General features: G+C 38.8%; 1 protein-coding gene across 6 annotated transcripts in view; it reads left to right on the top strand.

Moving 5' to 3' along the window:
- Positions 1-13,498, top strand: part of LOC130559201 (collagen alpha-1(XIX) chain) — a 129,440-nt gene that overhangs the window by 109,380 nt on the left and 6,562 nt on the right. For all 6 annotated transcript variants that reach the window (XM_057342138.1, XM_057342140.1, XM_057342142.1 and 3 more), the window contains 9 exons: positions 213-266; positions 1,250-1,294; positions 1,983-2,027; positions 2,140-2,202; positions 4,830-4,865; positions 7,641-7,685; positions 8,234-8,368; positions 10,884-10,950; positions 11,721-11,858. In XM_057342138.1, coding sequence (XP_057198121.1) covers positions 213-266; positions 1,250-1,294; positions 1,983-2,027; positions 2,140-2,202; positions 4,830-4,865; positions 7,641-7,685; positions 8,234-8,368; positions 10,884-10,950; positions 11,721-11,858 — 628 coding nt within the window. The remainder of the gene's footprint in view (positions 1-212; positions 267-1,249; positions 1,295-1,982; positions 2,028-2,139; positions 2,203-4,829; positions 4,866-7,640; positions 7,686-8,233; positions 8,369-10,883; positions 10,951-11,720; positions 11,859-13,498) is intronic.

A 13,498-nucleotide genomic window follows, 5' to 3' on the forward strand; every position in this document is an offset into this window, starting at 1 on the left:
CCATAATGCTTCGAAATGGAGGGGGACAGGTGGAGTGAGCCGTTGGTTGCAATTCGCAACCTCACCACTAGATGCCGCTAAATTTCATACACTGGAACTTTAATGTAAAAAGACACTGGATACACTTTTGACTCCCATCTAAACACACACACACAGACTTTTATACACAGAAGTGTTCATACCGATCTTAAAATGTGTTTCCTTTATTCCAGGGTGAGCCGGGGTTGATGGGATTAACAGGACTGGAGGGTCTGCCGGGTGCTAAGGTAAGCTCATTTGGATGAGTCATGTCATTAGATGTTCTCTCGCGGTCTCTGAGTGTGAGTAACAAGATGTTACTCTCCTTTTTTTACGCTTTTTGACACGACTTTGCAGTTTCCTGAGCTTTTGTGTGTGATGGAGAGATGGAAAATGGTGAACAGACATTCATAATTTAAAGGATTATTGTTTTTTTCCACAAACTGAGAACACTTTGCTGTTCCGTGCTTTTTGCTGTTTTTTCCTCTTTTTCTGGAGCATTTTATGGACAAATCCCACATATTATATGAAATTACATTAAACATTAACTTGAAATAGCATAAATATTAGCTGCTAGAAATTAAAAAACGTCCTAAAATTTGTTAACGGATGTAAAATTGGAGTTTTCAAGTTTTTTCAAGAGACTCTGATTTGTGTTAATGGAAAGTGCTTGTTAGTATTCAGATTTCACTTCTGCAGTGATTAGTCATAGTCCCACCAAAGCACTCTGAGAATTCTGTGAAAAAGAGCGTGAATACTAGAGAGGAAAGAAATAATAGGCTTCGTTAAATCTTGCCTGCAAACCCATGCAGAACACCCCCCCACCGTTTCCTCCTGAACGAATCAGAGCGCTGCTGCGCGGAGACTCGCTTTCGTCTCCATGTAAGAGCGGCTTCCTCTTTGGAGCGGCATCAAAATCGCCCACTCTTCCCTGAGAGGACTTGTCAAGTTGTTTTGGCGTTTCACAAACCCGCCCCATTCCACAACAGCCACGAGGCTGCCTGATCTCAAGCTGTTTATTTTCGTGCTGTGCCCCAAAACCTAAAAGCCGCTCATTAATTCTTGGAGCCAGCAGAGCACATATGGAAGAAGAAAGAGAGCAAGTCTTAACTCTCATACTCGGAGATTTGGGTTTTGGAGTGTTTGTCATGTGCAGTGGGTTTAAAAAATGGAAATTGAGATCATTTTGGGGGAATTAACGTGTACTTGTCTTATGATTGTGTGTTGAAAGGGTGATCCTGGAGTACCTGGTCAACCTGGCGTTCCTGGTCCTTCTGTAAGTTATGTTTGTATGAAATGACTCTACAAAAGCAACAAGCTTTTATTTCATGTACGTGACATGATTTTATAAAATAAACACCTTGCAACAAAATGTAAAGATATTGGGGGGGGGAAATTATAGTGTTTAAGAAACAATTTAACAAAATGGTTGCCAGGCAACAAAGATGCAGTGACTCAGTATTGCTGATGTAATGATGTCACAGGTGTATGTTTTATAGCAATACAGCCGCGGAAAAAATTCAGAGACAACTTCAGAGACTGTTTTTCTGATTTGAAAATGTACTATTGATAGGTATGTGTTTAGGTAAAACGATCATTTTTGTTTTGTTCTGTGAACTATATTTCTACCAAATTTTACATTAAAATATTGTTTCTATTTGCATTTATTTGCAGAAAATGAAAACTGGAGAAACAGGTCAAAATAACCGAAAAGATTCTCTGCATTTTTTCAGACCTCAAATACTGCAAAGAAAACAAGTTCATATTCACTTTTAAGCGACACAGCAGTAATATTTGTACATGTATTTAGGAAAACTTAACCTGGATTTCCATCACATTTTTCATGCGTAAAACAAAGCACATTGTAGCAGTGTCACCAGCTATCCAGGTGCGTATGGGCACTGGTTTTGAAATAAAACTCTCACTCAGTCTCCCTCTCTGCTTCTCTTTCCTGTGGTGAGTAGGGGAAGCCCGGCCCGCGTGGTGAGACAGGCATCCCTGGAGAGCCGGTGAGATTTGCTTTGTTGCTTGTTAGCAGCTGTCAATCACGCGGCAGGTTTTTGGCAGCGAGACGACGAGAGAATGATGATGTCCTATTTTCCTTGTTTTTTCTTCACGCAGGGAGAGCGAGGGCCTATGGGAGAAACTGGCTTCCCTGGACCGGAGGGGCCACCTGGAGCCCCTGTAAGCCATCCTAGCATGAACTACACCTGTCTGTAATTTACCTGAATACACCTGCAACAAAACTTTATACACTAAATCTAAAGTGCCAGAACTCTTAAAGGGACAGTTCACCCAAAAACGAAAATACTGTAATGAATTACTCACCCTCAAGTTGTTCCAAATCTGTTTAAAAGTTTCTTTGTTTGGTTGAACACAAAGATATTTGGAAGATGTCTGGGGCACCATTGACTACCATGGTAGTAAGAATTATTGTATTTTTGTTTGTTCTGTTGAACACAAAATCAAACATTTTGAAGGATTTAGGAAAACAAACATTAAAATGGTAGTCAGAGGTGCCCCAGAAATCTCTGTTGCTCTCTTCCAAATACATTTCTTTGTGTTCAACAGATCGAAGAACAACTTGAGGTTGAGTAATTCATGACAGAATTTTCATTTTGGGGTGAACTATCCCTTTAATTCCTAATCAGAGATTGTATCTTCAGTATGCAGTGGGTGTATTTTATGTCAAAAGCAGATTTAATATCAGTTGATATAGGTGAAAACAAAGACAAAACTCACTTATCACACATAAATATCTGAGTCTAATATGCAAATAGTGTACGTAATAGTACATTTATGTTGCATTTACATTTATTCATGTAGCACTTTTATCCAAAGTGATTTACAAATGAGAAAGCATTTAACATGTTGTCTAAGCCGCCAGCAATATGCATAGTCCACAACATTTGTTTTACAACTAGGAACAGCGCTGAAGCTAAAAAATATTGTTCTCTTTTATAAATGAAGTTAAACAGTGCACCGTTACGGGTTAGTCAAGTGAATAGTTGTTTGTGGTGGTCTCCAGGTGGTCTCATTTTGCTTCTCAAGTAAATTGATCTTGTTTTAATGATTTGTAGTCAAGTAAAACAAAAACATGTCAGGATGCTACTGATCTGTCACGGTGCGGTACACCTGCCTGCGATCTGTCGCACACACTCCACCCGTCTGTAATCTACACCCTCATAATAACATTACTTCATTAGGTTGTTTCCTTTCTTCTCAGATCTTCTAACAGCTTGATGTCGTTTAATCCAGCCTGATTTAATTAACTGATTCGTTTGACGATTGATTCTCGATTTGACTCGCAGCGGATTCAAGAGTTACAACACAAACATTGTTCAGTTCTGCTCAATGGGCTGTCACACGGATCCTGGCATGCTGACATCATAGACAACAACGATATCTCTTGATTAACTGAATTACTATGAATCTCATCACACGATTACCTCGATACCGTAAGATGTATCATATAAAGATATAGCGCGTATAGTCAAGTCACACCAGTGAGACTTTTCTCTCTAAACCCCATCAGCTGGTTTCTGCTGTAATATCTCACTTCACAGCACAAAGCAATCCCACATATTCTTCTCAACGCTGTGTGGATTTGTGCTGTGGTGTGAAATAAAATTTGGGGAAAATGTTTCATCGGCTGCCTCGGTAGAACGGGTGTGCAGGTCTCATATACTGAAAATGTTTGGTTATTCGTACAGCAGTGTCGCCTTGAACACATTTGTTGAATTACCTTTAGACTTCAAACTGCTGCGATAATAAATTCAAAACAAATGCATACTAAAGTACAAATGTAAACTAGACTAGAAGCAGTAAGCTTAAAATCAAGATGAAATCGTCACCTTGGAGTTATAAGGTTCTATCTGCATTCTGAGCAGTTTTGACATATTGAGCTTCAAAGTTTTTACATTACATTTGGCTTTGTAGATAAAAAAGTCCCAAAATGTACACAATGTTAAGAAAAGCATCACAGAATGTAAATACATTGTCACAGAATAAGAATTTGTAAATAACTCTCTTTTGATAGAAATGTTTGACAGACATACAGTAATCCATTTAGCTTTCTTAACCATGGATTTTAAATGTAAACAGGATATTTGAATGAAAACCAAATGTAGCCAGGACGTTTATGTATTGGAAATTGATTAGATTGTGAATAGTGAAATATGTATATCAGGTGGTTGAAGGGGCGTGTCTGTAAAACAAAAATCAACAAACTCAACCCAAGATATATTTGATTAATTGTATATTTTTATAATATTTTTAATCATATATTTTAATAATAGTTTTTAATATATTATAATTTTCTTATTATTCTGTTTGTTTTAAAATGTTGATTAAAAACTATTTTCTCAATGTTATACATTTTTTAAAATAAATTCATTCAAATTAATTCACTTTTTTTACAGATTCATATTTTTTAAACAGAAAGATATATCAGGAAAGTAAAGAGTCACTTGACTTAAGCTAACTTTCTAATTGAAATGATTTCAATATCTCCTGGTCGAGGTATAAACCTCACTGCGTTCTGTTAGATTTCTCTGAAAACTAGCTTTAATAACTCTTGTTATTAAATAAGTCTTGTTTCCACTGATCCACTATTTAAACATACTTAAAAAAAGACAAAATACTTGAAAACGTTTTTTGGTTTTGTTTTGGCAGTGTAAAAGAGCAAGTGGTTTTCTAATAGCATCAAACATTTGTGCTCATTGGGACATCTCATTAAATATGTAGATTACAAACAAAGCAAATCTGCTCTCGTTGCAAAGATTAATGGGAATATTTTGTCTCCTCCACAGGGAAGGCCGGGAAAAGATGGAATTCCAGGCTATGAGGTATGTGATCGTACAGTCAATGATGCGGGGTGGGATTTTGGCTTCGTGTCTGTCACAGCAGATAATCTTAGTGCAAATAACTTGGCTCTAAAAACTTTCCAGGAATTTGTAAGCATACAGTGGCTGACGAAGGCTTGGTCCACATTTATCTCTGTCTCGCTCACTTTGTTTCTTTCCCGGGCAAATAAAAGCCCAACACCAGTCATTAGTCTTGTAAAGTTTTCAATAATAAGATCGCTTACTCACTGCTAATGCTCTTCCGCGTGGATAAGATCCCTGCCACGAGCCATTAAATCATGAATAATGCATGTTAGCGCTAATTAAATGTCCCCTACAAACTGTGTTTGTAGTTTAGAAAGGCTTGTCATGTCAAAAAATGTTCTGTCGCCTGATGCCTTGTCACAACAGAAAGCAGATCTCTGGCAGAACTTTGGTACAATCGCTCGTCTACACTTCACAGAAGGAAACCGACACATCAGAGAACGACAAACGCACGCCTCCGTCAGACAGACGGCGCAGTAAATACACACAATCACACATCTGCAGATCGTAATGAGATAAATGAGAAAAGGTTGAGACCGAGGTGAACCAATGAGTCCTTTGGGGTCAAGCCCGATTGTTCGGCAGACATCTTGGAAATGCCACTGTTTTCTTTGCATGGCTCTCTTTCTTTCTCGGAACACAAAAGAAGATATTTTGAAGAATGTTGGTAACCAAACAACATTGGCCTCCATTGACTTCCATTGTATGGAAACAAAACCAGTGCAAGTCAACATTCTTCAGAATATCTTATTTTGTGTTCTGTGAAAGAAAGAAAGTCATACGGGTTTGCATGAGGTTGAGTAAATAATGACAGAATTTTCATTTTTGGCTGAACCTTCTCGTTTATCCTCTTTTAACTGGTAGGTTGTACCTTCATTCCCATATCCTCCATATTGCGCATTGCGATTTCTCTCTTTTTTTTCTCCAAGTGGTCGTTTTCCCCTCATACTGTGTTAAATGAGTCAAGGTTCACATAGGTCCAAATCAAAAAGAGGAAGTTTGATGACTGGAAGCCCGGCCCTATTTTTGCTTCCATTCACGTCACCGTCGTCTCAAATGGCACGGCCGTGTGTTTGCAGGGTGTCGGACCACTCATTGAGGTTTTTTTCTCTTTTATTTTCCTTTAACCCTCCTCTCTCCCTCATCGACACGCATCCGCACGTCTACGGTGGTACAACAGTGCCATCTAGCAGGAAGGACGTCTGCTCATCCCCTCGGTTGTAAAATTCTCCATCTCTTTTATAACAGGAGCTGAGGGAAACACAATTCAGTGGGCACGGTGATGGGTTTAAGCTCTCCTCATCAGGAGCTGGGGAATAGAGAGACGATAGAAAGAGAGAGCTTGTTTGACATGGAGGGGGCTGCCGATGAAAGCAGATGGTTGGGGAAGCATTCACAAAGTGCCGCCCGCTTTGGAAACGCAGGCTAGATTGGGTTTCTTTTTTTGCTCGGCTGCTGTAATCCAGCAGGTGAATTAGATACAGAGATGTTCCCCCAGGAGCTAGCGGGAGCCGTGACGTGCCAAGAAAAAGAGATAGAGAAATGGAAGAGTGGTTTTGAGCGCAATGAGGTGTTTCTCGACCGTGCTCCTCTCAGAGGACCAGGAGAGAAAGAGCTTTTCTGCTTTGATGAGTTTGGGAGGAAAATGGTCATTTATGAATCCACCGAGCGCTGCTTTTACACATACTCTCTCCTGAATAACTAAAAGAAAGTTGGGCCGTAAAAGCAGCCAAATAATTTCCTTCCTTAAATGCAATTTGGGAACAATGAGTGAGAATCAGTCTGTTGTGTGTGTGGATCTGGGTTTTGTTAGTTACTGTTGTACCAAAAAGTATGTGTATTGTGGGATTTAGAATGGATTTCTGTATACATTTTGGATAGATCTTAATTTGATCATGAAAAACATTCTCTGTTCAAAGCTGCAATTCTTCCAAACTTTTTGGGTAGAAAGTACTCGAAATACAATATCATTTATGTTTTGCTCTCTGACATGATGATATTTGACTTCAACCTACATAAAGATATGTTTAGTAACCTGCATTTTTAAACAGCAAAAATTATACATTACAGCTTTAAAGGTCCTGTGTATTGAATTTAGCGGCATCTAGTGGTGAGGTTGCGTATTGCAACCAACGGCTCACTCCACCCCTACCTTTCGAAGCACTACGGTGGCTGACACAGCACTAAGATGTCTAAGATGATTTTGCTTCTTTGCTGAAGGAGATAACGTATTTACGATAGAAATAGCTCATTCTACGGTTATAAAAACATAACACTTCATTATGTAAGGTCTTTATATACCTCTGAACACATAGTTATGTATATTATATTGCATGTCTGACAATAGATCCTCCTTACGATACACAGTGCGCCTTTAACTAACACACTCTCGTGTATTTATTGAACACGGTGTGAACATTGCAGGGTGTAAGAATTATGTGAAACCCTCTACTAATGGTGTACGGGCTAATGGGCTCATAGAAATCTATGCTTCGTCCTCATTTAGATAGCTTGATAAAGTGTGTGCACGCGCGCATGCGTGTGTGCGGTCAGTCTGAGTGTAAGCCGTAATAAAAGGAAGGATTTGGAGTGTCTCTGCCATGGATGAGGCTTTTAGCTCAAGGGTCAGTCTCATACCAAATATCTAATTATTTGTCTCGCCTCTTGCTAAGACTCCCTTTACCTTTGTGCTTCTCCTTATTTCTTCGATTTATCTGATTTTTCTTTTCACAGGGAGCCACGGGCAGACCCGGAGACAGAGGTTCTAAAGGGGAACGGGTATGATCTTTATTTTATTTTGGAAAATAACATTTAGATGGCACGCTCATTTTGGCCGTCTGGATTTTTTAAGTTATTTATAAAAAAAATGTGGAAATCCAATTTATACCGACCGTGGCTTAGATACAGTTGTTTTATAATGAATGTCAATTTTTGAACAAAAATGGGTTTTGATATTTCTTGGCCTGCTGAGAGTGTAATGAAAAATGTCATATTTTTATTCTTTTTTAAAGAATTATAGTTTAGTTAAATCACATTTTGGCTGCCGAACCAGTGCCAGTGTGTGGTAACCAACATGCAGTCCAGTTTATTATTAAATGAGCTGGTGTGACTGCAACACTTGCCAATAATAAAAAATTAGAATATGTTTTATTTTTTAAAGACCACATGTAGTTGTGACTGCATGTCATAGTTTTGATTGTTCAATGATGGTGCTTTGTGTCTTATATAAGACCAGAGGGGGTGTCAGGTGGAACAAGGACAGCTCATGACAGCTTGCTTCTGTTCTCCATCGTGTGTAGTTTTATATTCCGGTTTTGCTCCTACAGGGGGATTCAGGGATTCCAGGAGAGAGAGGAGTCCAGGGAGAAAGAGGGAGAAACGGAGACAGAGGACCCATTGGGTCGCCCGGACAGAAAGGAGAACCAGGCCTGCCTCCATCACTCGGGAGCGTGAATCTGCTGGTAAGAACATGGCACTGCTGTTACAGATCTAAAACCAAAGTGTATGTTTTAGCCAGCGGGCTTTCACACTGACAGTGACAAAGCGACCAGATGTCATTCATGTATTTCTAAAAGAGTGTTGCCAATTTGAACTGACATGATATGATGTATTAGACACTGCAGCAAAGGATAACTAAACATTTTCAGTTGTAAACTGGAAGGAAACTAATTTGTCAAATCAGAATGACATGTTTGCGCCACCGAAATACCCGTTTCACGATCAGATTTTTAAAATATAGAATAGAATAGAATTTTATTGTCATTGTTTAAGGAAGAATGAAATACAGTTTTTACAGGTGAACAATTATAAAAACACAATTATAAAGTTATAAGAAATCATATATGCAGTTAAATGTATAAGCAGCCAAAGACCTACAGTATATACAGGCATAAATACACACAAAAATATCAACAGCCAGTTGTGCAGCCCGTCATTAACCCTAGGGCACGTAACCACCTACAATATAGCTGACAATTAATTCGTTGTTAGGGTGAACAATTCTTTACGTCATATAGCGACTGCAGACTGGTTTGGAGGGTAGAGAACGTGACCCTGGACAACAAAACCAGTCTTATGGGTCAATTTTTCAAAATTGATATTTTTACATAATCTGAAAGCTGAATAAATAAACTTTCTATAGATATATGAGTTGTTAGAATAGGAAAATATCTGGCTGAGATACAACCGTTTAAAACTCAGGAATCTGAGAGCGCAAAAAAATCAAAATATTGAGAAAATAGCCTTTGAAGTTGTTAATCAGGGGCACTGTGGCAGACCATCCACTCACAAAAATAAAGTTTTTATATATTTAAGGAAGGAAATTTACAAAATATCTTCATGGAACATGATCTTTACTTAATATCCTAATGATTTTTGGCATAAAAGAAAAATCGATCATTTTGACCCACACAATGTATTTTTGTCTTTTACTAAAAATGTTCCCGTGCTACTTAAGACTGGTTTTGTGATCCAGGGTCATATTATGACCTCAGTAAAGATCCGCTTTCTCCCAATCTGCAGCAGCCTCTTGGCCCACAGCCTCAATCCATAACCGCTGGGTCACACTGCACTGTTCAAAGGGGAAGGGCTATTGATTGCTTTGTTGTGGAAAACACATGCGTTTACACTCCAGAATAAATCATTAAAAGCTCCGTATAACAATAATTACACACGCAGACTCCCAAAAGCATCGCCGTCACCACACAGCAGCCCTCACATCCATGTCACCCAGAAGGGGACCATTAAGGGTGTTTTGTTTGTGAGCGAGCGAGAGAGAGAGAATGCATTTACAAATCTCAAATCTCCCAAAGCTTGAGTGCATGTAACACCATATACAGTACATAAACTCACACATACACAGAGACCCAAAACTTCTTTGATGGGTGACACTGTTTTAAAAGGCATTGCAAGTGTTGAAACACATGTACTAATTTTAGACTTTTCAAAATCAGCTTTTCTGATTTTAAAATGTACTATTTAGGTAAAATGATCATTTTTGTTTCACTTCTCCCAAAATTCAAATAGAAATAATATTTATATTTGCATTTATTTGCAGAAAACGAAACTGGAGAAACGGATCAAAAGAACAGAAAAGATGCTCTGTATTTTTTCAGGCCTCAAATACTGCAAAGAAAACAAGATTATATTCAAGTTTAAGCAATATAGTAATAATATTTGTACATGTATTTAGGAAAAGTTACAAAATCATTTTTTTTATGTAATAGCATTGATTTGGATCACAGTTTTCATGTGTCTTGTCATGCTGTCAGTCTTTCACGTTGCTGTTGGATGACTTTGTCACTCCTGAGGTTTGATTTTGTTGAAATTCAACAGACACCGGACTGGAACGGCCACAATGCATCTAGAAATGCTGCTTAAATTAAAATTTAATTTTTTCTGCGGCTGTATTTTTAAGATAACCAAAAATATGACATAAAACCCACAACCCACCGTTCCGTTACACTATCTGCAACGCTCTTTGTGCAGACGTCAAAGTGGCTTGTGTTAAAAAGTGCGTTAATGCAAGTGATGTGAACATTTCAACAGATCGTGTGTTCATTTGCCCGGTTTATTTCAACCCAGCACACACCTCGTTGAGGTATAGATCTGGCCTCGGGCGCTCTGAGGTTGGTCCCATCGCAGGGTTCTGTGAGCGTTTGACAGAATGGCCTTGAACCGCAAAAGGTTTTCTTTTGATTGGAGGGAATAGGTTTGTTTTCCGGCGATGTGTTCTTCAACATTCAGGCCTCCTCCTGTGCAGCGCTGCGCTCATGAAGAGCAGAGATGGTGATTACACCATTATGTGCCATCCATCCTTTATCTCCGAGAACTCCAACATTTCTCACCATGAATAAAACATGAAGCGCTGCCATTTTGTAGCTGCACTTTTTTAATCTGCAAATCATGTTGTGCTGATGTTTGTTTTTCCTCTCTGCCTTCGTTTCTTCTTTCATTTCTCTTTGGGTTTTTTCGCAGGGCGATACAGCTGCCTTGGAGGAAATTAAAGCCTTCATCCTAAATGAAGTATTGCGTGTGTTTGAAGGTACATCTGCCGCCTGTCAGACCCCTTTCTGTGTTTTTACCTTTCAGCTCTGCGGTTGTGTGTACGTGTATGTGTGTGGTTCTGGTAAATCCTACATTGTGAGGACCATTCCTACATTTTTAATATTTAAAATTGTACCTTTTCCGTTGCTGGGGTGGTACCCAAAGGGTCTTTTTGTAGCTTTTACAATTAAATGTTTTGTATCCCTATTAGGGCTGTCACGACATCCAATTTTCACTACACAATTATTGATTCCCAAAAAAGCACGATAACAATATTATCTCGGTATTTATCAAAATGTTTATAAAAAGAATTAAATGAAGCCATCAGTGAAAATCATTTTTTATTTTGTGTGTTGTCTGTTATTTGGTCAATGAATCGCACTTAAAATAAAAGTGTATGATGGCAGAGAGAGAGTTTGTAATCATTTTTATTTCATTTTTTAGTCGTTTACGATATTACGATATGTGTCAAATTAACGCGATTTCGATAATTGCGCTTTTTAATATCCCGGTTATTGCCAATACCGGTATATAACTGGTACACAATAGGTCCATAGGGTACAATAACGTACCAAAAACGGTACGAGGTACAGTATGAAAGTTATGTCTATAGAAATTTCTCATGAAAGATACCAAAGTATACTACAAATTATTTTTTCATATATGCATCATAGCAATAAATTATTTTTATATAAAATACTTAAAAACAACAAATACATGTTTGAAATTACGAGGTTAACCGTTTTTTGTTTGCATATTCTTTTTCAGAGAGGTATTCAGAAAGCTTGCTGCAGAAAACACCGGCAGCTATCTTAGCCGCTCAGGGTCGCCAGGGTCCTCCTGGACCACCCGGTAATGATGGGTCACCAGGACCCCCTGGAGAGTCAGGTCCTCCAGGCCCTCAAGGTAGGAGCCAAAACCAAAAAGACTAAAATACACGGATCTCTTTACGGTGCTCCTCTGATGGTCTCAGCAAACACAAAAACACAGATGCGCAAGACCGTGACTATATTTCTAAGACTCTGAGAAACTTTACATTTATGTCTATCCAGATTTAAGCAAAGCTTGTCTCTTAAGGATTCCATTTTTTCGTGATTGAATAGAAAAAAGGTAGTGTCAGAAAAATCTGAGAATCTCTGTATTCGTCTTTTTTTTTCGGATGTACAGCGTCAGACGTTTTTAAAAATGTTTCTCATAGTTGCACCGACCCAGAAAGGTTGAGGTCATTGTTGGGCAAATAAAGCTTTGAATCGTGAATTCACCGAAATTGACCACCAACAGAACAGAAGCATAAAAATCTGTCGAAATGAAGCCACCGAGTGCCATGCAACAGTGAGCATTGAAATTTGGGATTCACAGGTTTCTATAGCTACGTCAGAGAAATACAGGCAGGTAGCTGCATGACAAAGTGGCGTATGGTGCCGAGAGCCAAGCGGGACATATGAAGACGGATGAAGAACCAAACCAGAAACGGAGAATGTAATATCGCCCTGGACAGACTTATGAGAGCACAAAAGATAAAGAGAAGAAGTGAGCAGATGGGAAAAAGCCTCGCAATATCTCACTTTGTTGGATTAAAACCCTGCAACAACAGAAAAACACACAGGGAGAAAATAAGGAATTCTGATCATTCATCAAAGGCAGGCAACTATCTTCTCCAGCCTCTCTCATCAATAATGTCTCGCTGTTCGGTTTCGTCCCTTCTGTCTGACTTCCCGAGGACCCTGAACCGTTGTCAGGACGTGCCGTTTTACAAGCCTGTATATTGTATCCTTGTACACTTATAACGTGTCTTTTGATTGATCACCCTGAAAACACACAGTTTGGGTTGCGTTAGATGAATATACGGCGATGATTATTATGATACGCATGTTCTGCTGCATTTATAACAGCAGATGAAGCTTTAAAAGGCCACTTTGTATCACTTTGTGTGGCACATTTGTTTGTGGATTTTGCCTGGAGAGCCGTGTTTTTCAGCAGGCACAAATCCAATGGCAGGAGGAGGAAGTGATGGGGAAGTTGGCGAATCCGAAATTCAGCAGTTTCTTTAATTTGTCATAGGTTGACTTCCACAGGAAGTTTGCAAGTCATATTTTCTCATTATTCCTCGTCATCCTCCGCTGGAATCCTCAATTTGGCCGTTTTCTCGCGTTATGTGCTCAAATGAATAGCTTATGAAGAAAAGTATCTCGGCCACACATCTGAGTTATGCTTTCGGTTGTTTCGCTTGGGGTGAAATTTTCTTTTCTTGTGAAGTAAATGAGAACGGGCAGTGTAAATATTCTCTCTCCTGTGAAGTGAAAGAGAAAGCGTGTTTATTGGACATGCAACACTTCCGCGTATTTAATCAAAATGTTTGTGCTCTTTTGTCATATATTTATGGTGCTGTTGAGCTTGACTTCTTTTTCATTTTTCTGTAGATACGTTCCTGAAGTTCAAGTGTTTCGGTTTTGCTCACTTTTTTCTTAAAATGACAAATACATTGTTCGTGCAGTTTGAGTTAAACCTGCATCATGATGTCTAAACCTACTTATGCGAGTGTTTCA

Source organism: Triplophysa rosa, linkage group LG9, assembly GCF_024868665.1.
Source record: "Triplophysa rosa linkage group LG9, Trosa_1v2, whole genome shotgun sequence".
Taxonomy (NCBI): Eukaryota; Metazoa; Chordata; class Actinopteri; order Cypriniformes; family Nemacheilidae; genus Triplophysa; species Triplophysa rosa.